This window comes from Monodon monoceros, unplaced genomic scaffold, assembly GCF_005190385.1.
Source record: "Monodon monoceros isolate NGI ecotype Baffin Bay Population unplaced genomic scaffold, NGI_Narwhal_1 Super_Scaffold_18, whole genome shotgun sequence".
In the NCBI taxonomy this organism is placed as follows: Eukaryota; Metazoa; Chordata; class Mammalia; order Artiodactyla; family Monodontidae; genus Monodon; species Monodon monoceros.
Genome location: NW_021703774.1, coordinates 155589196 through 155616375, shown reverse-complemented (window position 1 = coordinate 155616375; position 27180 = coordinate 155589196). Strand labels below are relative to the sequence as shown.

At 43.8% G+C, this 27180-nt stretch overlaps 1 protein-coding gene across 1 annotated transcript in view; it reads left to right on the top strand.

Moving 5' to 3' along the window:
- HDAC1 (histone deacetylase 1) overlaps positions 1-27180 on the top strand; it is a 43933-nt gene that overhangs the window by 15844 nt on the left and 909 nt on the right. The window contains exons 3-13 of the mRNA XM_029228771.1: positions 10009-10126; positions 19788-19862; positions 21603-21741; positions 22202-22343; positions 23448-23540; positions 24702-24810; positions 24892-25032; positions 25595-25703; positions 25798-25928; positions 26183-26335; positions 26873-26921. Coding sequence (XP_029084604.1) covers positions 10009-10126; positions 19788-19862; positions 21603-21741; positions 22202-22343; positions 23448-23540; positions 24702-24810; positions 24892-25032; positions 25595-25703; positions 25798-25928; positions 26183-26335; positions 26873-26921 — 1259 coding nt within the window. The remainder of the gene's footprint in view (positions 1-10008; positions 10127-19787; positions 19863-21602; positions 21742-22201; positions 22344-23447; positions 23541-24701; positions 24811-24891; positions 25033-25594; positions 25704-25797; positions 25929-26182; positions 26336-26872; positions 26922-27180) is intronic.

Here is a 27180-nt window from a genome sequence, read left to right as displayed (position 1 = left end):
AATTTATTATGACAACAGATTTTTATTGAGCACCTACTAAGTGTTGGGCATCTGTGCACAAGCCACGCGGGATCTCAGTTCCCCATCCAGGGATTGAACCTGGGCCATGGCAGTAAAAACCCAGAATCCTAACCACTAAGCCACCTGTGAACTCCCCTGTGCTATTTTCTTAGAATAAAGATAGACCTGCTCCTGGCCTCCCGGAGTAGAGCAAGCAAGCACAATTTCTGTGCAGTTTGAATGACAAGAGAAGTACAGGGTTCTCAGGGGAGCACTTCAGAGAGTTACTTAACTGAGACTCTGGGGGTCAAGGACAGCTTTCTGGGGAAATTAACTTTTCAGTTGCAACTTAAAGATTGAATAGAGGGTGTGAAGAGAACTGTATTCTAGGCCGTAGTATGTGCAAAGGCCTAAAGATGGGAGAGGATTCCCTTAGAGAATTGCTATTAAAATTGTGCTCAGTAGATTGGTACAATTAATTCATGAGATAAATTCAACCCCTCAAACATTTTTGTTTAACCCATAAAGTATTTTTTAAATTTAATTTTATTTCTTTATACAGCAGGTTCTTATTAGTTATTCACATTATACATATTAGCGTATATATGTCAATCCCAGTCTCCCAATTCATCCCACCACCACCACTCCCCCATGCCACTTTCCCCCCTTGGTGTCCATACGTTTGTTCTCTACATCTGTGTCTCTATTTCTGCCCTACAAACCAGTTCATCTGTACCATTTTTCTAGGTTCCACATATATGCGTCAATATACGATAACTTGTTTTTCTTTCTGACTTATTTCACTCTGTATGACAGTCTCTGGATCCATCCACGTCTCTACAAATGACCCAATTTCATTCCTTTTTATGGCTGAGTAATACTCCTTTGTATATATGTACCACATCTTCTTTATCCATTCGTCTGTCGATGGGCATTTAGGTTGCTTCCATGACCTGGCTATTGCAAATAGTTCTGCAATGAACATTGGGGTGCATGTGTTTTTCTGAATTATGGTTTTCTCTGGGTATATGCCCAGTAATGGGATCACTGGGCCATCTGGTAATTCTGGTAATTCTAGAATTCTAGAAATCTGGTAATTCTATTTTTAGTTTTTTAAGGAACCTCCATACTGTTCTCCATAGTGGCTGTATCAATTTACATTCCCACCAACAGTGCAAGAGGGTTCCCTTTTCTCCACACCCTCTCCAGCATTTGTTGTTTATAGATTTTCTGATGATGCCCATTCTAACCGGTGTGAGGTGATACCTCATTGTAGTTTTTATTTGCGTTTCTCTAATAATTAGTGATGTTGAGCAGCTTTTCATGTGCTTCTTCTCTCTTCTTTGGGGAAGTGTCTATTTAGGTCTTCTGCCCATTTTTGGATTGAGTTGTTTGTTTTTTTAATATTGAGCTGCATGAGCTGTTTATATATTTTGGAGATTAATCCTTTGTCCTTTGATTTGTTTGCAAATATTTTCTCCCAGTCTGAGGGTTGTCGTTTTTTTTTGTTTTTTTGCGGTAGGCGGGCCTCTCACTTTTGTGGCCTCTTGCGTTGTGGAGCACAGGCTCCGGACGCGCAGGCTCAGTGGCCATGGCTCACGGGCTTAGCCGCTCCACAGCATGTGGGATCTTCCCGGACCGGGGCACGAACCTGTGTCCCCTGCATCAGCAGGCGGACTCTCAACCTCTGTGCCACCAGGGAAGCCCCCTGAGGGTTGTCTTTTCCTTTGCTGTGCAAAAGCTTTTAACTTTCATTAGGTCCCATTTGTTTATTTTTGTTTTTATTTCCATTTCTCTAGGAGGTGGGTCAAAAAAGATCTCACCGTGATTTATGTCAAAGAGTGTTCTTCCTATTTTCCTCTAAGAGTTTTATAGTGTCCAGTCTTACATTTAGGTCTCTAATCCATTTTGAGTTTATTTTTGCGTATGGTGTTAGGGAGTGTTCTAGTTTCATTCTTTTACATGTAGCTGTCCAGTTTTCCCAGCACCACTTATTGAAGAGACTCTCTTTTCTCCATTGTATATCCTTGCCTCCTTTGTTATACATTAGTTGACCATAGGTGCGTGGGTTTGTCTCTGGGCTTTCTATCCTGTTCCATTGATCTATATTTCTGTTCTTGTGCCAGTACCATATTGTCTTGATTACTGTAGCGTTTTTAAAAATTTATTTATTTTTGGCTGCGTTGGGTCTTCGTTGCTGTGCGTGGGCTTTCTCTAGTTGTGGCGAGCGGGGGCTATTCTTCGTTTCAGTGCGCAGGCTTCTCATTGCAGTGGCTTCTCTTGTTGCGGAACACGGGCTCCAGGCACGTGGGCTCAGTAGTTGTGGCTCATGGGCTCTAGAGTGCAAGCTCAGTAGTTGGGGCACACGGGCTTAGTTGCTCTGCGGCATGTGGAGTCTTCCCAGACCAGGGCTTGAACCCGTGTCCCCTGCATTGGCAGGTGGATTCTTAACCACTGCGCCACCAGGGAAGCCCCAATTACTGTACCTTTGCAGTATAGTCTGAAGTCAGGGAGTCTGATTCCTCCAGCTCCGTTTTTTTCCCTCAAGACTGCTTTGGCTATTTGGGGTCTTTTGTGGCTCCATACAAATTTTAAGATTTTATATTCTATTTCTGTAAAAAATGCCACTGGTAATTTGATAGGGATTGCATTGAATCTGCAGGTTGCTTTGGGTAGTATAGTCATCTTCACAATATTGATTCGTCCAATCCAAGAACATGGTATATCTCTCCATCTGTTTGTGTCATCTTTGATTTCTTTCATCAGTGTCTTACAGTTTTCTGCGTACAGGTCTTTTGTCTCCCTAGGTAGGTTTATTCCTAGGTATTTTATTCTTTTTGTTGCGGTGGTAAATGGGAGTGGTTCCTTAATTTCTCTTTCAGATTTTTCACCATTAGTGCATAGGAATGCAAGAGATTTCTGTGCATTAATTTTGTATCCTGCAGCTTTGCCAAATTCATTGATTAGCTCTAGTAGTTTTCTGGTGGCATGTTTGGGATTCTCTATGTATAGTATCACGTCATCTGCAAACAGTGACAGTTTTACTTCTTCTTTTCCAATTTGTATTCCTTTTATTTCTATTTCTTCTCTGATTGCCGTGGCTAGGACTTCCAAAACTATGTTGAATAATAGTGGCGAGAGTGGACATCCTTGTCCTTTTCCTGATCTTAGAGGAAATGCTTTCAGTTTTTCACGATTGAGAATGATGTTTACTGTGGGTTTGTCGTATATGGCCTTTTTTACGTTGAGGTAGGTTCCCTCTATGCCCACTTTCTGGAGAGTTTTTATCATAAATGGGTGTTGAAATTTGTCGAAAGCTTTTTCTACAACTATTGAGGTGATAATATGGTTTTTCTTCTTCAATTTGTTAATGTGGTGCATCACATTGGTTAATTTGCATACATTGAAGAATCCTTGCATCCCTGGGATAAATCCCACTTGATCATGGTGTATGATCCTTTTAATCTGTTGTTGGATTCTGTTTGCTAGTATTTTGTTTAGGATTTTTGCATCTATTTTCAACAGTGATATTGGTCTGTAATTTTCTTTTTTTGTACTATCTTTGTCTGGTTTTGGTATCAGGGTGATGGTGGCCTCATAGAATGAGTTTGGGAGTGTTCCTTCCTCTGCAATTTTTTGGAAGAGTTTGAGAAGGATGGGTGTTAGCTCTTCTCTAAATGTTTGACAGAATTCACCTGTGAAGCCATCTGGTCCTGGACTTTTGTTTGTTGGAAGACTTTTAATCACAGTTTCAATTTCATTACTTGTGATTGGTCTGTTCATATTTTCTGTTTCTTCCTGGTTCAGTCTTGGAAGGTTATACCTTTCTAAGAATTTGTCTGTTTCTTCCAAGTTGTCCATTTTATTGTCATAGAGTTGCTTGTAGTACTGTCTTAGGTTGCTTTGTATTTCTGCAGTGTCTGTTGTAACTTCTCCTTTTTTATTTCTAATTTTATTGATATGAGTCCTCTCCCTCTTTTTCTTGATGAGTCTGGCTAATGGTCTATCAATTTTGCTTATCTTCTGAAATAACCAGCTTTTAGTTTTATTGATCTTTGCTATTGTTTTCTTTGTTTCTATTTCATTTATTTCTCCTCTTATCTTTATGATTTCTTTCCTTCTGCTAACTGGGTTTTGTTTGTTCTTTTTTCTCTAGTCCTTTTAGGTGTAAGGTTAGATTTTTTATTTGAGATGTTTGCTATCTCTTGTGGTAGGATTGTATTGCTATAAACTTCCCTCTTAGAACTGCTTTTGCTGCATCCCATAGGTTTTGGATCATTGTATTTTCATTGTCATTTGTTTCTAGGTATTTTTTGATTTCCTCTTTGATTTCTTCAGTGATCTCTTGGTATTTAGTAATGTATTGTTTAGCCTCCGTCTGTTTTTGTTTTTTATGTTTTTTTCCCTTAATTGATTTCTAATCTTATAGCGTTGTGGTTAGAAAAGATGCTTGATATGATCTCAATTTTCTTACATTTACTGAGACTCGATTTGTGACCCAAGATGTGATCAATCCTGGAGAATGTTCCATGTGCACTTGAGAAGAAAGTGTAATCTGCTGTTTTTGGATGCAATATCCTATAAATATCAATTAAATCTATCTGGTCTATTGTGTCATTTAAAGCTCTTGTTTCCTTATTAATTTTCTGTTTGGATGATCTGTCCATTGGTGTAAGTGAGGTGTTAAAGTCCCCCACTATTATTGTGTTATTGTCGATTTCCTTTTAGAGCTGTTAGCAGTTGCCTTTTGTATTGAGGTGCTCCTGTGTTGGGTGCATATATATTTATAATTGTTATATCTTCTTGGATTGATCCCTTGATCATTATGTAGTGTCCTTCCTTGTCTCTTGTAACATTCTTTATTTTAAAGTCTATTTTATCTGATATGAGTATTGCTCCTCCAGCTGTCTTTTTTTATTATTATTAATTTATTTATTTTAATTTATTTATTTTTGGTTGCGTTGGGTATTCATTGCTGCACGTGGGCTTTCTCTAGTGGCGAGCGGGGGCCACCCTTCGTTTTGGTGCCCAGGCTTCTCATTGCGGTGGCTTCTCTTGTTACAGAGCACAGGCTCCAGGCTCACAGGCTTCAGTGGTTGTGGCACGTGGGCTCAGCAGCTGTGGCTCATGGGCTCTAAGCGCAGGCTCAGTAGTGGTGCACGGGCTTAGTTGCTCTGCAGCACGTAGGATCCTCCCGGGCCAGGGCTCAAACCCGTGTCGCCTGCATTGGCAGGTGGATTCCTAACCACTGTGCCACCAGGGAAGCCCTCCAGCTTTCTTTTGATTTCCATTTGCGTGGAATATCTTTTTCCATCCCCTCACTTTTAGTTTGTATGTGTCCCTAGGTCTGAAGTGGGTTTCTTGTAGACAGCATATATATGGGTCTTGTTTTTGTATCCATTCAGCAAGCCTGTTTGTTTTGGTTGGAGCATTTAATCCATTCACGTTTAAGGTAATTATCGATATGTATTTTCCTCTTACCATTTTCTTAATTGTTATGGGTTTTTTTTTTAGGTCCTTTTCTTCTCTTGTGTTTCCCACTTAGAGAAGTTCCTTTAGCATTTGTTGTAGAGCTGGTTTGATGGTGCTGAATTCTCTTAGCTTTTGCTTATCTGTAAAGTTTTTGATTTCTCCATCGAATCTGAATGAGATCCTTGCTGGGTAGAGTAATCTTGGTTGTAGGTTCTTCCTTTTCATCACTTTAAATATATCCTGCCACTCCCTTCTGGCTTGTAGAGTTTCTGCTGAGGAATCAGCTGTTAACCTTATGGGAGTTCCCTTGTATGTCATTTGTCATTTTCCCTTGCTGCTTTCAGTAATTTTTCTTTGTCTTTAATCTTTGTCAATTTGATTACTATGTGTTTCAACGTGTTTCTCCTTGGGTTTATCCTGCCTGGGTTTATCCTGCGCTTCGTGGACTTGGGTGGCTATTTCCTTTCCCATGTTAGGGAAGTTTTCTACTATAATCTCTTCAAATATTTTCTTGGGTCCTTTCCCTCTCTCTTCTCCTTCTAGGACCCCTATAATGCGAATGTTGTTGCATTTAATGTTGTCCCAGCTGTCTTCATTTCTTTTCATTCTTTTTTCTTTATGCTGTTCTGCAGCAGTGAATTCCACCATTCTGTCTTCCAGGTCATTTATCCATTCTTCTGCCTCAGTTATTCTGCTATTGATTCCTTCTAGTATATTTTTCATTTCAGTTATTGTATTGTTCATCTCTGTTTGTTTGTTCTTTAATTCTTCTAGGTCTTTGTTAAACATTTCTTGCATCTTCTCGATCTTTGCCTCCATTCTTTTTCCGAGGTCCTGGATCATCTTCACTATCATTATTCTGAATTCTTTTTCTGGAAGGTTGCCTATCTCTACTTCATTTAGTTGTTTTTCTGGGGTTTTATCTCATTCCTTCATCTGGTACAAAGTCCTCTGCCTTTTCATTTTGTCTATCTTTCTGTGAATGTGGTTTTCCTTCCACAGGCTGCAGAATTGTAGTTCTTCTTGCTTCTGCTGTCTGCCCTCTGGTGGGTGAGGCTATCTAAGGGGCTTGTGCAAGTTTCCTGATGGGAGGGACTGGTGGTGGGTAGAGCTGGGTGTTGCTCTGGTGGGCAGGGCTCAGTAAAACTTTAATCTGCTTGTCTGCTGATGGGTGGGGCTGGGTTCCCTCCCTGTTGGTTGTTTGGCCTGAGGCGACCCAACACTGTGGAGCCTACCTGGCTCTTTGGTGGGACTAATGGCGGGCTCTGGGAGGGCTCACGCCAAGGAGTGTTTCCCAGAACTTCTACTGCCAGTGTCCTTGTCCCCATGGTCAACCACAGCCACCCCTTGCCTCTGCAGGAGACCCTCCAACACTAGCAGGTAGGTCTGGTTCAGTCTCCTGTGGGGTCGCTGCTCCTTCCCCTGGGTCCCGATGCACATACTACTTTCTGTGTGCCCTCCAAGAGTGGAGTCTCTGTTTCCCCCAGTCCTATGGAAATCCTGCAATCAAATCCCGCTAGCCTTCAAAGTCTGATTCTCTAGGAATTCCTCCTCCCGTTGCCAGACCCCCAGGTTGGGAAGCCTGATGTGGGGCTCAGAACCTTTACTCCAGTGGGTGGACTTCTGTGGTATAAGTGTTCTCCAGTTTGTGAGTCACCCACCCACGAGTTATGGGATTTGATTTTATTGTGATTGCGCCCCTCCTACCATCTCATTGTGGCTTTTTTTTTTTTGTCTTTGGATGTGGGGTATCTTTTTTGCTGAGTTCTAGTGTCTTCCTGTCAATGATTGTTCAGCAGTTAGTTGTGATTCTAATGCTCTCGCAAGAGAGAGTGAGCCTGTGTCCTTCTACTCCGCCAGCTTGAATCAATCCCCTAATCCACAAAGTATTTTTAAGAACTTTATGTTAGTATCCAACCTTTGAAAAAAATGAAATTTAACCTGAAAGACTCTGGCAGTTGGGCCCAAATTCTTTCATGGCAGCAATCAGCTAGAGCTGTGTAAAAAGCTTGTCCTCTGCTCACTAGTTTTTTGTTTGTTTTAAGCATCAAGTTAGCTAAACTGCCTGGCCCTTATAAGTGCTCTGAATTTGGTGTTCCCTAGGCTAGAGCATAGAATATTTAGAGAGGTTCTAGAGAGATGAGCAGGGACCCAATTATTTTGGTTTTTCAAGCCAGGCTAAAGAGTTTGGGCTTGATCTTTTGAGTAATGAAGCCACTGAAGGGTTTTTAGAGGGGGGTGACATGATTCAGTTTGAATTTTAGACAGATTACTCTGGCTGTAGGATTGAGAATAGATTCGCGATTGTTAAGATTGAAGGTGGCATACCAGTTAGGAGATTGTTGCCACAATCCAAGCCAAAAATGTGTGGCCTGGGGATGGAAGTGGACAGGTTTGACAGATACGTTGGCAGTAGTTTCAAGAGAAGTTGAATGTAGTAGATGAGGAAAGAGGAATCAAGGGTGATGCTCTGACTTCTGTCTTGAGCAGCAGAGTGGATGGTGGGGAGAATAGGAAACCTGGGAAAGAGGAGCATAGAAGAAATAAGGTAGTGGATACAGTCAAGATTATGGAGGTATAATGAAAGGGATTGGCAATGGACTGAAATGGAAGGCAAGCAAGGGCAGAGTTAAAGATGACACTTATGTCTTCAGTCAGAGTGGATGTTTGTATCATTAACAAAAATAGCATAAGAGAAGTTCTGGAAGTAAAGTTAAATTTGAATGCCTCTAGGCTCTCAACAAGTTGTAATGTCCAGTTGAATTTGAAGTGCCTCTAGGATTCGTGAGTGGAGCTGGCTGAGAAGCTGTTGGAATTGTGAATCTGAAGCTCAGAACATCAAGATGGAGTGAAAGTCTGGGCAGTCACCTCTCTAGAAGGGAGTAGTCAAAGCAGAGCTTTGACGACATTGCCAAGAGGGTAAAGGGCTTCGTATAGTGAAAACAACTTAGTATTGGAACCACTACTTGCTTCTTTCACTATGGGTGTTTTTGTTTTTTATAAATTTATTTTATTTATTTATTTATTTAATTTATTTATTTTGCGGTACACGGGCCTCTCACTGCTGTGGCCTCTCCCACTGCGGAGCACAGGCTCCAGACGCACAGGCTCAGTGGCCATGGCTCACGGGCCCAGCCGCTCCGCGGCATGTGGGATCCTCCAAGACCGGGGCACGAACCCGTGTCCCCTGCATCGGCAGGCGGACTCTCAACCACTGCGCCACCAGGGAAGCCCTATTTATTTATTTTTGGCTGCGTCGGGTCTTCATTGCTGCGCGTGGGCTTTCTCTAGTTGCGGCGAGCAGGGCCTACTCTTTGTTGTGGTGTGCGGGCTTCTCATTGCAGCGGCTTCCCTTGTTGCAGAGCACGGGCTCTTGGCGCTTGAGCTTCAGTAGTTGTGGCTCACAGGCTCAATAGTTGTGGTGCACGGGCTTAGTTGCTCCATGGCATGTGGGATCTTCCCGGACCAGGGCTCAAACCCGTGTCCCCAGCATTGGCAGACGGATTCTTAACCACTGCACCACCAGGGAAGCCCTCTATGGGTGTTTTTTAATAAAACAGTATCTGTCTTTCAATTTCAGTATTTCTCTTTATATTAAGTGAGGATTAAATGAGAGTCAAATAGTCCATGGAGCCAGACCTTTTGAGTTCTTATTCCGGCTTACTAGCCATGTAACCTTGGGCAAATTATGTTTAACCCCTCTCTGCTGTAGTTTCCTTACTGCAAAGTGAAGATAATAATAGTATGGACTTTAAAAGGTTGTGCCTAAAACAGTGACTGGCACAGAGTAAATAATTAATGTTAGCTGTATCGAAAATGCTTTATAAACTATAAAAGTGCTGGTTATTAGAAAAGAAGAGGGTTGTCTTTGAAGGAGACCCACCTTTAAGGCAGGAGAGGAAGAGAATTTTTAAAAAGAGGACAGGCTGAATCAGAATGTTGGGATAACCTGGAAATTACTATGTCAAGGAAGTTCTTATGGGGAGGATGTGACCAGAATTGTTGGTGTGATGATGATTCATAAAGGATTTCCCATCTATTTCAGTTATTACTAGTCACCCCTTCTTCTTGAACTCTTAGAGCCATTTGGCCCATAATTATATATTGTTATATTGAATATTAAAAGGAAAGTGATTTGTAAAACAATTTACAAAGAGATTTAACAGTCTCATCCAATTCTCACCACTTCCCTGTGAAGTAGATGTTGTTATCCCTGTTTGGTAAATGAGGAAATTGAGGCTCAAGAGATAGACTTGCCACCATAATTAAATACTTAAAACAATTTTTTAAATTAAAAAATGGAAAAAAAGAAAGAAAAGATAGACTTGCCTAGGCAATAGAGCTTGAGATGCCATCTAGGTCTTGAGATACGGAATCTCTTTTGATAATCTTATTTGCTTAACTAGATTGTGAGTTTCTTGAGGACTGAATCTAATCAGTCATTTCTTTTTATTCTGTACAGCACCTAGCTCAGTGCTGAGTGAAGACTGGCAGTAGTCAAGAATATCATGCTCTTTTCTCCCCTCTGCCCTCTAGCGCCCTCACAAAGCCAATGCTGAGGAGATGACCAAGTACCACAGTGATGACTACATTAAATTCTTGCGCTCCATCCGCCCAGATAACATGTCTGAGTACAGCAAGCAGATGCAGAGATGTAAGTCCATTCTGTTCCCTCCCTACTGTCAAGCCCCCAGTTGGATCTCCCTTCAAGTTGGAGAGACTCACCCTACCTTCCCTTGTATCCCCCATTTAGCTGACACCTGATTTTCCCTGCTTCCTGAGGGTACCAAAGTGTTTCTTTTGTCTCAAGACTGGTTTTCTTTGTTTCCTGATTGTAAGAAATAGATTGAACTTTGTCCAGTTAGGTTCACAACATTACCCACCCATCCCCCCCCAAACTGTAATTGTTGTAATGGAAAAAGCACTGACCTGGGTTGGGGAGACAGGTGATATAGGTCCCGGCACTGACTCTTAACTGACTGGGGCAAGTCACTTCCCCTCAGATTTTTCTTTTGTAAAATGGACTGGATGTCATCCCATGCAACTGTAACTGCTCTCACTATGTGAGTATTAGTTAAGAACTTAGCAGCCACTTAGACTCTAGGTGATGTAATCTTTGAGTTAAGGTGATTCTGCCCCTGCCCCTTTGGACTTGAAACTCAGAACAGGTCACATCTCAGAAGCCACACTCAGCTTATAGGAATTATGGGGATTGTTTTAGCTGTGTGGAAAAATTATGTTCAAATTTGGGAAGAAACTATCATCCCTGATTTCTCACTTGTGTTATTTTAGAAATTATCCCTTAGCACCTAAGATCTCATAATAAAACAATGTAACAGTATTGTCTAGAAGAAGTTTTGAATAGTTTATGACAGCTTATTCTGAAATACCAGGAAATCTATGGCACTTTTTTGTTGCTACTGGCCACAAGGTAGTCTGATTCCCACGGCAGAAATTTATTTGTTACAATAATTGTGCACTGGTAATGATTAGAGAACCACAGAGACCTTTTATGAAGCATTAAGCTTCTTTGCCACCCACAACTCCAGGAGCTGCTACCCCATCTAAGTGAGGTACTTACTGTCTGAATTGACAGGGTCTTATTTCCTTCTCAGGTGAGACAGATTCATTCCTTTGCTTTAGATGGCTTTAGGGCCGTTCCATAACTTACTTAGGCTAGCGATAAGGCTCTACTCTCAGTAGAGAGGGCTCTCATTAGAGAAGCAGCTTGGTATTAAAGCAAGAGGATGAGCTTTGATGTCTTGGTTTGAATCCCATAGCTCTGCCACTTAGCTCTGTGTTCTTGAGTATGTCCCCTAGCCTTTCTGAGCCTTGTTTTACCTTCTTTAAAAGGAAGACAGTAGTGCCTGTTTCATAATGGAGTTTGGGGGGATGAGTAAGATACTGTATTTATTTATTTATTTTAAAAATATTTATTTATTTATTTTTGGCTGTGTTTGGTCTTCGTTGCTGCATGAGGGCTTTCTCTAGTTGTGGTGAGCGGGGGCTACTCTTTGTTGTGGTGTACAGGCTTCTCGTGGTGGTGGCTTCTCTTATTGCCGAGCACAGGCTCTAGTATTATGGGCTTCAGTAGTTGTGGCATGCGGGCTTAGTAGTTGTGGCTCGCGGGCTCTAGAGCGCAGGCTCGCAGGCTCAGTAGTTGTGGTGCATGGGCTTAGTTGCTCCACGGCATGTGGGATCTTCCTGGACCAGGGCTCGAACCTGTGTCCTCTGCATTGGCAGGTGGATTCTTAACCACTGCGCCACCAGGGAAGCCCAAGATAACGTATTTAAAGCAGTGAATAGTAGCTTTTTGCTGTTATAACTTATTGCTTTTATTTTCAAATCTATCAAGACAGACGACATATTAGGCCCTCAGGAGTGCGCAGGTTTGGTTCTGGCTCCCAGTTTGCTCCAGTTTTCCTGAAACCAGCATTCTAAAGTTGTGCATTGAAAAATGAGGTCTGAGATTTTTTTGTCATTGAAGGTGGGGGTAAAAAGGATTCACATTCAATGCAATCCCTATCAAACTACCAATGGCATTTTTCACAGAACTAGAACAAAAAATTGCACACTTTGTATGGAAACACAAAAGACCCTGAATAGCCAAAGCAATTTTGAGAAAGAAAAACGGAGCTGGAGGAATCAGGCTCCTGGACTTCAGACTATACTACAAAGCTACAGTAATCAAGACAGTATGGTACTGGCACAAAGACAGAAATATAGATGAATGGAACAGGATAGAAAGCCCAGAGATAAACCTACACACATATGGTCACCTTTTTTTTTTTTTTTTTTTTTTTTGGCGGTACGCAGGCCTCTCACTGTTGCAGCCTCTCCTGTTGCGGAGCACAGGCTCCGGACATGCAGGTTCAGTGGCTATGGCTCACGGGCCAAGCCGCTCCGCGGCATGTGGGATCTTCCCGGACTGGGGCACGAACCTGCGTCCCCTGCATTGACAGGCAGACGCTCAACCACTGCGCCGTCAGGGAAGCCCGGTCACCTTATTTTTTTATAAAGGAGGCAAGAATATACAATGGAGAAAAGACAGCCTCTTCATTAAGTGGTGCTGGGGAAACTGGACAGCTACATGTAAAAGAATGAAATTAGAACCATACACAAAAATAAATTCAAAATGGATTAAAGACCTAAATGTAAGGCCAGACACTATAAAATTCTTAGAAGAAAACGTAGGCAGAACACTCTATGACATAAATCACAGCAAGATCCTTTTTGACCTGCCTCCTAGAGAAATGGAAGTAAAAACAAAAATAAACAAATGGGACCTAATGAAACTTAAAAGCTTTTGCACAGCAAAGGAAACTATAAACAAGATGAGAAGACAACCCTCAGAATGGGAGAAAATACTTACAAATGAAGCAACTGACAAAGGATTAATCTCCAAAATTTACAAGCAGCTCATGCAACTCAATAACAAAAAAACAAACAACCCAATCCAAAAATGGGCAGAAGACCTAAATAGACATTTCTCCAAAGAAGATATACAGATTGCCAACAAACACATGAAAGGATGCTCAGCATCACTAATCATTAGAGAAATGCAAATCAGAACTACAATGAGGTGTCACCTCACACCAGTCAGAATGGCCACCATCAAAAAATCTACAAACAACAAATGCTGGAGAGGGTGTGGAGAAAAGGGAACCCTCTTGCACTGTTGGTGGGAATGTAAATTGATACAACCACTATGGAGAACGGTATAGAGGTTCCTTCAAAAACTAAAAATAGAACTACCATACAACCCAGTAATCCCACTACTGGGCATATACCCTGAGAAAACCATAATTCAAAAAGAGTCATGTACCACAATGTTCACTGCAGCTCTTTTTACAATAGCCAGGACATGGAAGCAACCTAAGTGTCCATCGACAAAGAAGATGTGGCACATATAAACAATGGAATATTACTCAGCCATACAAAGAAACAAAATTGAGTTATTTGTAGTGAGGTGGGTGGACCTAGAGTCTGTCATACAGAGTGAAGTAAGTTAGAAAGAGAAAAACAAATACCGTATGCTAACACATATATATGGAATCTAAAAAAAAAAAAGGTTCTGAAGAATCTAGGGGCAGGACAGGAATAAAGAAGCAGACATAGAGAATGGACTTGAGGACGTGGGGAGGGGGAAGGGTAAGCTGGGACGAAGTGAGAGAGTGGCATGGACATATATACACTACCAAATGTAAAATAGATAGCTAGTGGGAAGCAGCCGCATAGCACAGGGAGATCAGCTCAGTGCTTTGTGACCACCTAGAGGGGTGGGATACGGAGGATGGGAGGGAGACGCAAGAGGGAGGAGATATGGGGATACATGTATGTGTATAGCTCATTCACTTTGCTATAAAGCAGAAACTAACACAACATTGTAAAGCAAGTACACTCCTGTAAAGATGTTACAAAAAAGAAAAGATGAGGCTCTCTTGATAAACCTTTAGCCAGACACATCAAGAAAAAGAGGGAAAGGACTCAAATCAATAAAATTAGAAATGAAAAAGGAGAAGTTACAGCAGACACCACAGAAATACAAAGCATCGTAAGAGACTACTACAAGCAGCTCTGTGCCAATAAAATGGGCAACCTGGAAGAAATGGACAAATTCTTAGAAAGGTATAACCTTCCAAAACTGAACCAGGAAAAAATAGAAAATATGAACAGACCAATCACAAGTAATAAAATTGAAACTGTGATTAAAAATCTTCCAACAGGAGCTTCCCTGGTGGCACAGTGGTTAAGAATCTGCCTGCCAATGCAGGGGACACAGGTTCGAGCCCTGGTCTGGGAAGATCTCACATGGCGCGGAGCAATGAAGCCCGTGCACCACAACTGCTGAAGCCCACGCGCCTAGAGCCCATGCTCCTCAACAAGAGAAGCCACTGCAATGAGAAGCCTGTGCACCATAACAAAGAACAGCCCCTGCTCGCCGCAACTAGAGAAAGCCTGCATGCAGCAACGAAGACCCAACGCAGCCAAAAATAAATGAGAAAAAAACCCACAAAAGAACCACATATTAAAAAATATATATATATTCCAACAAACAAAAGTCCACGACCAGATGGCTTCACAGGTGAATTCTGTCAAACATTTAGAGAAGAGCTAACACCCATCCTTCTCAAACTCTTCCAAAAAACTGCAGAGAAAGGAGCACTCTCAAACTCATTCTATGAAGCCACTATCACCCTGATAACAAAACCAGATAAAGATGTCACAAAAAAAGAAAACTACAGGCCAATATCACTGATGAATACAGATGCAAAATCCTCAACAAAATGCTAGCAAACAGAATCCAACAGCACATGAAAAGAATCATACATCATGATCAAGTGGGATTTATCCCAGGGATGCAAGGATTCTTCAATATACGCAAATCAATTAATGTGATATACCGTATTAACAAACTGAAGAAGAAAACACCATATGATCATCTCAATAGATGCGGAAAAAGCTTTTGACAAAATTCAACACCCGTTTATGATAAAAACTCTCCAGAAAGTGGGCATAGAGGGAACCTACGTCAACATAATAAAGGCCATATACGGGGCTTCCCTGGTGGCGCCAGTGGTTGAGAGTCCGCCTGCCAATGCGGGGGTCGCGGGTTCGTGCCCCTGTCTGGGAGGGCCCCGCATGCCGCGGAGCGGCTGGGCCCGTGGGCCGTGGCCGCTGGGCCTGCGCGTCCGGAGCCTGTGCTCTGCGCGGGGAGGGGCCACGGCAGTGGGAGGCCCGCGTACCGAAAAAATAAAAAATAAAGGCTATATACGACAAACCCACAGCAAACATCATTCTCAATCGTGAAACTGAAAGCATTTCCTCTAAGATCAGGAAAAGGACAAGGATGTCCACTCTCGCCACTATTATTCAACATAGTTTTGGAAGTCCTAGCCACGGCAATCAGAGAAGAAATAGAAATAAAAGGAATACATATTGGAAAAGAAGTAAAACTGTCACTGTTTGCAGATGACGTGATACTATACATAGAGAATCCTAAACATGCCACCAGAAAACTACTAGAGCTAATCAATGAATTTGGCAAAGCTGCAGGATACAAAATTAATGCACAGAAATCTCTTGCATTCCTATACACTAATGATGAAAAATCTGAAAGAGAAATTAAGGAACCACTCCCATTTACCACCGCAACAAAAAGAATAAAATTCCTAGGAATAAACCTACCTAGGGAGACAAAAGACCTGTACACAGAAAACTGTAAGATACTGATGAAAGAAATCAAAGATGACACAAACAGATGGAGAGATATACAATGTTCTTGGATTGGACGAATCAATATTGTGAAGATGACTATACTACCCAAATCAACCTGCAGATTCAATGCAATCCCTATCAAATTACCAGTGGCATTTTTTTACAGAACTAGAACATAAAATCTTAAAATTTGTATGGAGCCACGAAAGACCCTGAATAGCCAAAGCAGTCTTGAGGGAAAAAAACGGAGCTAGAGGAATTAGACTCCCTGACTTCAGACTATACCTCAAAGCTACAGTAATCAAGACAATATGGTACTGGCACAAGAACAGAAATATAGATTAATGGAACAGGATAGAAAGCCCAGAGGTAAACCCATGCACCTATGGTCAACTCATCTATAGCAAAGGAGGCAAGAATATACAATGGAGAAAAGAGAGTCTCTTCAATAAGTGGTGCTGGGAAAACTGGACAGCTACATGTAAAAGAATGAAACTGGAATACTCCCTAACACCATACATAAACAAATCAAAGGACAAAGGATTAATCTCCAAAATATATAAACAGCTTATGCAGCTCAATATTAAAAAAACAAACAACTCAATCCAAAAATGGGCAGAAGACCTAAATAGACACTTCCCCAAAGAAGAGAGAAGAAGCACATGAAAAGTTGCTCAACATCACTAATTATTAGAGAAATGCAAATAAAAACTACAATGAGGTATCACCTCACACCGGTTAGAATGGGCATCATCAGAAAAATCTATAAACAACAAATGCTGGAGAGGGTGTGGAGAAAAGGGAACCCTCTTGCACTGTTGGTGGGAATGTAAATTGATACAGCCACTATGGAGAACAGTATGGAGGTTCCTTAAAAAACTAAAAATAGAACTACCAGATTTCTAGAATTCTAGAATTCTAGAATTACCAGAATTACCAGATGGCCCAGCGATCCCATTACTGGGCATATACCCAGAGAAAACCATAATTCAGAAAAACACATGCACCCCAATGTTCATTGCAGAACTATTTGCAATAGCCAGGTCATGGAAGCAACCTAAATGCCCATCGACAGACGAATGGATAAAGAAGATGTGGTACATACATACAATGGAATATTACTCAGCCATAAAAAGGAATGAAATTGGGTCATTTGTAGAGACGTGGATGGATCTAGAGACTGTCATACAGAGTGAAGTAAGTCAGAAAGAAAAACAAATATCGTATATTAACGCATATATGTGGAACCTAAAAAAATGGTACAGATGAACTGGTTTGTAGGGCAGAAATAGAGACACAGATGTAGAGAACAAATGTATAGACACCAAGGGGGGAAAGTGGCACGGGGGAGTGGTGGTGGTGGGACGAATTGGGAGATTGGGATTGACATATATACACTAATATGTATAATATAGATAACTGATAAGAACCTGCTGTATAAAAAAATTAAATTAAATTAAAAAATTTAAAAAAAAAAGGATGAGATTCTCTAAGTACTTCAAGGCACCTTACTGACTTGCTTCAGAGAGATGTCACTAGTGCAGTGCTTTATAACCAGGGGTGTCTACAGGGACAATAACAGGGATGAAGAGCTGAGTTTTTTTCAGTATTTACCAACACCTAACCTAGGAAGTTAATACATGTAGTAAGACCAAATAAGCCTGGTTTCCTTGCTCTTGCTAGGATGTAATTTAAATGCTTTATGGTCACTTTGAGAATTTGAGAATCTTAAGCAGAAGTTCTGACATAATTTTTAATAATTAAAAATGGGAACATAAATAAATGCAATTTTTATTTTTGGCAGATAGTCTATCAAATCATGAGGCTTATGGTAGAAACGTGATAAAAGGGACTTGTGCTGGTAAAATTTGGAGGCATTCTTGTCCATTTTGTAGATGTATAAACTGAAACCCAGGGAGGTGAGATGACTTTCCCAGGGTCACACAGCAAGATAGTGGTAGAATGGAGAATGGAACTCTGGTTTCCTGATTCTGGACTATTTTAAAATATGTTGCACATAAAATATTTCAGACACACAAAACTATAAAAAATTATACAATGATCAAATATGTCCCTACAACCAGCCTAAGAAAGAAAACATTGCCAGTACAGTTGAAGCCCTCCTGGGCACCTCTGTTTGATCACATGCCCTTCCTCTTCTGCTCCCCTCTCCACCCCATTCCCACCACCGCCAAGGTGTAAGCACTATCCTGAAGTCAGTGTTTAATCCCATGTGTCTCTTTCTGCAGTATATGCTTTTTAGTGCCTTCTTGACCTACGTCTGCTCCCCCATCTCTCACCCAGTATTGCTCCCCGTCAGTCTAAAGCCAGCCTAACAATGAGAGAAGTATTTATAGTGGGAAGAGGGAAAACCCATAGAAAAGTCCTCCCTAGCCTCACAGATTAGTCCCAAGTGAGGGTCTGCTCTCCCATTTTACCCCTTTTCCATCTGTAATCACACAGCTCCCTTGAGCTGGGAATAATGGACTGGCCATCTGAGCCACATGTTGGTTTGGGGCCTGAAGGAATATATTTTTTCTCGTTTCTAAAATACCAATTTCTTGTCATGGGAGCTCCACATCTCAAATAGGAGTATAAGCAAAGCTTTGGGAACCCAGACAGGCCAAGCCCACTGAAGGAGGAAGCAGCCCGAGAGGGAAATCAATTGCCGATGGATAAATAAATAGCCTGGCCTCAGGGACCAAAGTTCTTATTGACACAGCCTCCCAGTGTTTACCTGGGAAGTGGGGGAGAGAGCCACCTACTGCTTACCCCCGTACACACGCCACCTTTCCTCGGAGCACTGTGCTTGGCAGGGCACCAGATCAGAGCACCCTCCCAAGTTTAGGGCAGTGCCAGAGGTGGTAACTTTTGTGGTTATTGCAAACCTTGAGCTTCAGCTGTGTCTCAAGAGGTCACCACAGTCTAAGCTGGGCTCTCCTACCCTCCTTATCCTAGGGCTCCTCCTCCTTGCTCTACTTTGGGAACCCCTGTTGATAATAATGCATGCAATGGGAAGGCTGGGACAAGAGAACAAGAATTTAGCCCCACCCCTGCCTCTAACTTCTGTATATCATTGACATCTCAGCAGTTTCCTTTTCTGTGAGAGCAGACTTGGAGCCATAAGGTTCCTCTGTAGCTCTGAGTCTACAGCCTTCAGGTGTGCTTCCCTTCCTGTCTTTTTCATTTTATTTGCATTATTGTTTGCATGTGGTTCCACATTATGTGTTAGTTTGTACTTTTACCCCTTAGGCCTGAAATAACTTTCCTCCAGTTGTCACTTGGTATAGTAGAAGAGCACTGGACTGTGGGAGTCAGGACACCTGGACTCTGGTTCTACCACTGCCTGGTTATATAACCCTGGGCGAGTCACTTAACTTCTCCACATCTGTTTGTTCCTCTGCACAGTGGGGTTGATATTTGTCTCGTCCAGCTTTTATGGGGTTGTTAGGATCAAATGAGACTGTGTATGTGAAATTACTGCGGAAGAGGCCAGAGTATACTTTCGTAGGCTTTTAGGACAGGCAGACCAATCCTTGAATACCGCCTCTGCCATTTACTGACAGTTCACCTCTTTGAGCCTGTTTCTCCATTTATAAAATAGGACCAAACCCTACCTCAGGTGTGTGAGGATAAACGACACCAGGTACTTAAAGCACTGAGCATAGTGTCCGGCACGTTGTTAAGCATCCAGTGGATGACAGTATAGGTCTCTGTTCTTCACTTCCTTGTTGGCCAGCTGGAGCGAGGTCCAGGAACAAACCCAGGCTGGAATAAGAGGCTGTATTTTTCTCCCTCAGGAGTGAACCAACATTTTCCAAGTATTTACTTGCTAAATGCTTCCCCATATAAGATTTCTATCAATCTTCTCAACAATTGGGTAAGGTGGATGTCATTATTGCTAGTTATAGATAATGAACGAAAGCTCAAGAAAGTTAAGTGACTGGACCCAGTCACACAGCCAGTAAGTAGTAGAGCCTGGACAAGAACCCAAGCCTTCTGAATCCAAATTCTGCATTTTTTCCATCAGCTCGTAAATATGTAAACAAAAACTAAAGGAAATTGTGGAAACTAACCTTTTCCTATGTTTTTTCAAGTTAACGTTGGTGAGGACTGTCCGGTATTTGATGGCCTCTTTGAGTTCTGTCAGCTATCTACTGGTGGCTCTGTGGGTAAGGAATATACATCCCTCCTTAAAGGCTGTGCTGGGTTGTACTAGTGAGGTCTGTCTTTTAGGCCACTATCCCAGTGAGGCTGACCTGTGACCATGTAAAATGGTCCTGTGAGTTTTTACCTTAGGTCTTGAAAATGTCCTGGTTTAGTCCCAGCCCAGGTTCAATCTGACATGGTACAGAGAGGTGTCCTTGGCTGTCCTCTCCTACCAAGACATCCTATATACAGGAACTCTCTGCAGACCTCATGGGCTTGTTGAGACGCTGTACATAAAAGCAACTTGTGAACTGCACAGCGCTATAAAAATGGGAAGTGTCATCTGTCTTACAAAGGAGTATATGGTGATTACCTTGAGGTTGAGGTCAGAAATACTCCCCACACATCTCCCACTTTCATTTGCAATGTCTAGATTACCTCCAGGACCACTCTACGCTTTCTTTTTTTTTTTTCTTTTAAAATTTAGGAAGTTTTTGTTTTTTTTTAAGTTAATTAATTTTGGCTGCACTGGGTCTTAGTTGCAGCGTGCGGGGTCTTTAGTTACGGCATGCATGCGAGATCTAGTTCCCCAACAGGGGAGCGAACCTGGGCCCCCTGCATTGGGAGCGTGGAGTCTTACCCACTGGACCACCAGGGAAGTCCCACTCTACCCTTTTTTAACAAATGTTTATTTTTCTATGATCATTGTTTTTTCTCCTCCCCCCTCGCTACCACCTCCTAATATAATCTCAGAAAACAAAGACGTGCACAGGGAAAAAAACTGACTACAATCACACTGTCCACAGATAACCATCGTTAACCATTTTGGTGTTTGTACATCCATGCTTTTTTCTGTGTGCATATATCTGGACATAACATATATACATCTGTATTTTACAAAAAATGTGTCATATATATGTATAGTTTTGTGCCTACATTTTTTACTCAGTAAATCTTTTTATTTATTTAATTTTTAAATTTATTTATTTTTGGCCACTCCATGTGGCTTGGGGGATCTTAGTTCCCTGACCAGGGCTTGAACCCCGGTCCCCGGCAGTGGAAGCGTGGAGTCCTAACCACTGGACCGCCAGGGAATTCCCTCTGTGTTTTTTTTTGTTTGTTTTTTTTTTTGGGGGGTACGCGGGCCTCTCACTGCTGTGGCCTCTCCCATTGTGGAGCACAGGCTCCGGACGCGCAGGCTCAGCGGCCATGGCTCACGGGCCCAGCCGCTTTGCGGCATGTGGGATCTTCCTGGACTGGGGCACGAACCTGTGTCCCCTGCATCGGCAGGCGGACTCTTAACCACTGCGCCACCAGGGAAGCCCCTCTTCAAAATGTTTTGACCATGAACCACATTTAGAAGTATTTACACTTGCAATCCAGGTTATGCATGCACGTGCACAACACCCTCTCTCACTCTGAAGCCAGTTTCACAAAACAGTGGTTACCTTTACTAATTATTCTGATATTTTTATTCTAGTCTGTCTCATTTAAAAATATATATACTAATCATAACCCACTAAACCAATTTTAAGGCCTACTAGTGAGTTACCACCTTCAGTTTGGAAAACAGTTTTTTTAGAGTAGCCAATGTCATGTTTATTCCTGTTGGAATAGGGTAGGGGGAGAGGACTGGCTTGTGAATTGTACAATACAGCTGTTGAATAGGCAGGTCCTACCTCTCACTGGGTTCCCTTGGCTTCTTGGGGGAAAGGGAGAGAGTGGCTTGATAACAGGCTTGTGTTCTTTCTTCCCACGTCCAGCAAGTGCCGTGAAACTTAATAAGCAGCAGACGGACATCGCTGTGAATTGGGCTGGGGGCCTACACCATGCAAAGAAGTCCGAGGCATCTGGCTTCTGTTACGTCAATGATATCGTCTTGGCCATCCTGGAACTGCTAAAGTATGCCTTCCTGGCCTTGTCTCTTGGAGGAGCACCTTAGGCCAGGTTCCCATTTCCCCCTCCCCCGGGCTTGCCTCCCTAGTTTGCTTTTCCTAGCAGTGTGCTGGCTAGGATGTGTTCGGTGAGTGTCTCTGGCCATCCTCTCCTTGACGGGGTCTTGATTTGATCTGAGCCCACGGCAAGATCAGGGGCAGGCGCTGCTCAGATCCTGCCTCCAGAGTGTCCCTGTGTGGCTGGAGTTGACCCTGGCTGTAGAGTAGGAAGATCGGACTTGATCGGCTTGGTCAGGCCTCTGGAGACACCCTGCCGCTCTTCCACCTTCCTTCAGCCAGTTTCCGCGTCTCTGGTGCTTAGAGATACCTGAGGGAGGCAGCCAGCCCGGTAAGCTGGGACCTGGCGCCCTTGGCGCGTCCCACTCCCAAAGAGCCCCCAGAACCCCCTGACCCCCTTCTGATCCTAGGTATCACCAGAGGGTGCTGTATATTGACATTGATATTCACCACGGCGATGGCGTGGAAGAGGCCTTCTATACCACAGACCGAGTCATGACTGTGTCCTTTCATAAATATGGAGAGTACTTCCCAGGAACTGGGGACCTACGGGTGAGAACTCCCTTCAGGGGCCAACCAGCTCACCCTCAGCTGCCAGCTCTTAACTCTCCTATCTCATGTCACCAAAAACCACTTCCTGCGTCTTCTGCCATTGAGAATACCACACCCCAGCCTGGGACACCTGCCATGGTCTCTTTCCCTCTCTTATTCTGGAGGAAGGGAATGATGGTACATAAAGGGTTGGAAGGGATGGGGGTCTCCTGACTATTGCACTTCCCTCCTGGCCACAGCTGAGTTGCATTACACTATTCACATGTCCCAGACAGCTTGAATTTTAGGCTAGAAACATCACGTTCTCTCCCATGGGCTAGGAATTGGGACCTTTATGGACCATCTCAAGGGTTCTTAATGTTTTTAGGTTACCCTCCCCTTTGACCATCTGACTGAAAGCTATGTACTCTCTCCCCATAAGTACATGAAATTTTACATTTGTTATCAAATAGTTAATAGACTCCTTCTCCTACTGAAGCCCATCCAGGGACCTCAGGATAAGAATCCCTGGAAGCTGATTCATTAAACTGTTCTGCTTTGTGAGAGCATGACTACAATGAAACCAGCCATTTTGCCATGCCAGTGGCCCTTGGGTGAAAAAGTGGCACTAATTCAGTTGTTTGCCGTGGCAAGCATTATAATAACTGAGCCTTTACAATTTTGAAGAATTCTTCTTCCGTTTCTGCTTTCCTTCCACACCTCCCTAGAGAGGAGAGTGGTGGGTAGAGGAGTGAGCAGTAGAGCGCTCTGGAAAGGAAAGGGTTGTTGTGGGGTGGGTGTTATTTCTATGGTCCAGCCCCCAGCCACCTTTAACCCAGTCCAGGGGGAGAGGTCTCATGCTGTGTGGTAGGATATTCAGTCTCTGGTTCCATAAATGATTCTCAGCCTGGATGCAGACTCAGTGGTGTGTCCAGAGACGTGAGCTAGACTTGTTCCACCAGTGAGGGGAATGGTGCTAACCTGCTCTGTCCCTGGCCCACCTCATGGGCCCAGCTTCTCTCTCTTAGAACCACTGCTTCTTTCCTTAGCCTTCCAGCCCTCATCCTTGAACTTCCTCCTAGCTTCATCATCTTTCAGTTTTACTTTAATGTGCTTCTTGATTAGGATATTGGGGCTGGCAAAGGCAAGTATTATGCTGTTAACTACCCGCTCCGAGATGGGATTGATGACGAGTCCTATGAAGCCATTTTCAAGCCGGTAAGTGGCTTAGGCTTATCCACCACTGGGCTATAAACAGGATTGATCTAAGGGAGGGGTAGCAAAACACCTCCAGTGTACTTCGGGATCTCTCCCCACTGAGAGGCTGGCTGGAAATGAGATGTGTTTGAACCCTGGATTGCATGCTGTATGGCCAGTTAGGGGAACAAAATTCATCCAGATACTTACTGATGCCTTCTGTGGGTCAGGCCCTCTGCTGGATACAAGAATAGCTAAGACATGATCCATGCCCTTGAAGACCTCACAGTCTGTGGTGTGGGAGGCAAGCACATCCCTGACAGCATGTGGTCAGTGCTGTTTTTGAGGGATGAACATGGGCTGGGGAAAGCGTAGTCAGAGATGATTTCACAGAGGTAGTGACATTTGAGCTGGACTTTGAGAAATGAGGAGTTACCCATGTGAAGGAGGCGGAGGCTGGAGGGGAGGGGTGGCATTCAGCAGAGGGAACAGCACCAGCAGAAGCATAGAGGTGCCAATACGTGGTATGTAGGCCAGTATGATGTGGGGGAGGAGTGTTGAAGGATGTGGTGGGAAATGTTTGTGGGGTCAGTATTTCAAAGGGAGCCTTGAATGCCATGCTGAGGAGTTAAATCTTCACCTGTAAGCAATAAGGAACCATTACTAGAGTAGTAACCTAGTTAGGTTAGGCTAGGTAGTCGTTTAGCAAACACCAGGTGCCTACTATGTACCTTGTAGTAAGGGCAACAGAAAAGCCTAAGTTATGGTCTCTGTCCTCAGTTACATTAGAATCTAGTGAGAATGAGATAAAAAGTGAAGTGCCTCCTCACAGTATAAGGCTCAAAGTCTGTAGGACCAAATGCGTAGAGCAGATGCAGCTAAGGGCTGCATCAGAAGGGCTTCTTGGAGCAACGAAAGAAGGGAAAGATCTAGGGAATTGATAAGGAGGTTGTTTTAGGCTCCTTATTAGAGCTAGAAGGCTCTTGGAGATCCTCTCAAATTGGAAAACTGAACAAATTGGGGAAATGAGAAGCCCAGGCTTGTACTCCCTTTTCTCTGAGGGAGAGTGGAAGGTAGGAGTGAGTGATAAGGAACCGAAGAAAGTGCTGCACCCACACTTTTCAGCCTGAACCTCAAATAGCTTTTCTTGAGGCTGGTAGTGACCAGGTTGTGTCCTTTCAGGTCATGTCCAAAGTAATGGAGATGTTCCAGCCCAGTGCAGTCGTCTTACAGTGTGGCTCTGACTCCTTGTCTGGTGATCGGTTAGGTTGCTTCAATTTGACCATCAAAGGTGAGGCCAGGTAGCATAGAGACGGGAGGGCAGGGTCCTGCTGGGTGCTCCTGCAACTTGGCACACCTTCTCCCACCAAAGGGCACGCCAAGTGTGTGGAATTTGTGAAGAGCTTCAACCTGCCTATGCTGATGCTGGGAGGAGGTGGCTACACCATTCGTAATGTCGCCCGGTGCTGGACATACGAAACAGCTGTGGCCCTGGACACAGAGATCCCTAATGGTAATAGCTGCAGGGCCAGATTGGGCTGGGCAGCGCAGGAGCTCACGTGCCCCTTTCCCATTGGCTCTACAACCTCTCCTCTTCAGAGTCTGATTCTCCTGCTATCCTCTTGTGGTTTTCAGACTGTAGCTGTCAGTTTTTTTCTGAGTCCTTTAGTTGACCCTGTCCCCTGTCCCTCAGCTGCTGGTCTGGACAAAATTATCAGTGCTTATCTATAGCTTTGGAATTCATACTCTGTAGGGTAACTGGGGTAGTGACTGAGGGAGTGCTCGCAATGAATATTGCCTAAATTTTTCTAAACCAGGGGCTTCAGCCTGCTCCATACACACACACACACAAACACACACACGTGTATGCACACAAACACACCACTGGTGTGGACACTGGAGAATGGCTTTAAAAAAAATTGAAATCCTATAGGTACCCAAGCCTCACCCTATCTTGGAGGCATGCTTCTCTGTTTGATAGTTGGGCTCACAGGTCCAGATAAACCTACAGATGCTTTTCTCAGGGTCCCATGGTGGCCAGGTCTCTTAACTCTCTCACCCTCTGCCCCAATTAGAGCTTCCATACAACGACTACTTCGAATACTTTGGACCAGATTTCAAACTTCATATCAGTCCTTCCAATATGACTAACCAGAACACTAATGAGTACCTGGAAAAGATCAAGTGAGTATATCCTCCCCCACACCCCTAATTGAACATTCCAGGCTCTGGTTGGTCCCTGACCAGAGCCCAGCCACCTCTCTACCATTGGCCATAGACAGCGACTGTTTGAGAACCTGAGAATGCTGCCCCACGCGCCTGGGGTCCAAATGCAGGCCATTCCTGAGGATGCCATTCCAGAGGAGAGTGGCGATGAGGATGAAGAAGACCCTGACAAGCGCATTTCAAGTAAGACCGAGACCCAGGGGCCTCTACCTTCCTACTCTGCAGGCAGTTCTGACTTCCCTCCACTGTTCCTGGCTCCACATTCTCCCCAAGCTGCCCACCTGTTGAGAAACCCAAGTACCTGTGCCTGTAGGGATAATTTAGAGGGTCCAGGTCCCCTTCCCTTGGTGTCCTTTGGGGGAACATGCAAGAAAGCGCTGGGCAGACCCTGAGATAAAGAATCTGCTCTCCCACCCATATTTTCCAATACTTCCCAGTCTGTTCCTCGGACAAACGAATTGCCTGTGAGGAAGAGTTCTCCGACTCTGACGAGGAGGGAGAAGGCGGTCGCAAGAACTCTTCCAACTTCAAAAAAGCCAAGAGAGTCAAAACAGAAGATGAGAAAGAGAAAGACCCAGAAGAGAAGAAAGGTGGGTTTGGGTTGGGCCAGGACTTGGATCTTGAGCCCCAGGCCCTGGAGGAGGAATTTATGTAGGGCACTGGGAGGAGGGAGCTGACTCAGGCCCTGCCAGCTCCTTAGGGCTCTTCCTTAGCTACTTGGGCCTTTCACTGGTTCCCAGAAGTGGCAGGGCCCACAAAAGAATGAAACTCAATTCGTCATCTTCACTGGCTGATTGAGCCCTGCCAGGCTCCAGAGCCAGGGACATGCCTGGGCTCCCCGTGGTCGGGAGCATGGCTCTCACATACCACCCAAGACCTTTTCTCAGTGCTTCACCCCAGTTTCCCAGGGGGCTGCCTCCACCCACCGGGTTCAGGCTCTAGCAGGCTGGGAAACCGGTCCAACCTGTTTGTCCTCTGCAGGGCTCGCTGGGAGGGCCTGGGATGGGCTTTTCTCTCTTTTGTATGTCCAGTGAGCTGTAGTGTTGGGGAAGGGGTTTCAAAGTGGAGATCCCATGGGTCTTTCCAGAGGGGCTGCCCTTGGCCATCCCTGCACTCTTATGTTCTAGAAGTCACAGAAGAGGAGAAAACCAAGGAGGAGAAGCAAGAAGCCAAAGGGTGAGGAAGGAGCTGTCTATCATCTCCCTGGCATTGGAGCACCAGCCCCTTTGTCCCACCACGCTGAGAGGGAAGGCGCAGGGACAGCTGGTCCAGCTTACAAAGGCCTCTTTCAGGGACCAGTCTGTCTGTCTCTGCAGTTCTAGGCAGAGCTAGGAAGCCCCAGCCTTTAGCAGTCACCTGGGCAGCCGGGGTCCTGTGGAAGTCATTGTACCCACTTTTGCCTTAAAGCCTCTAGGGTGGGTTATCTCATGCCAAT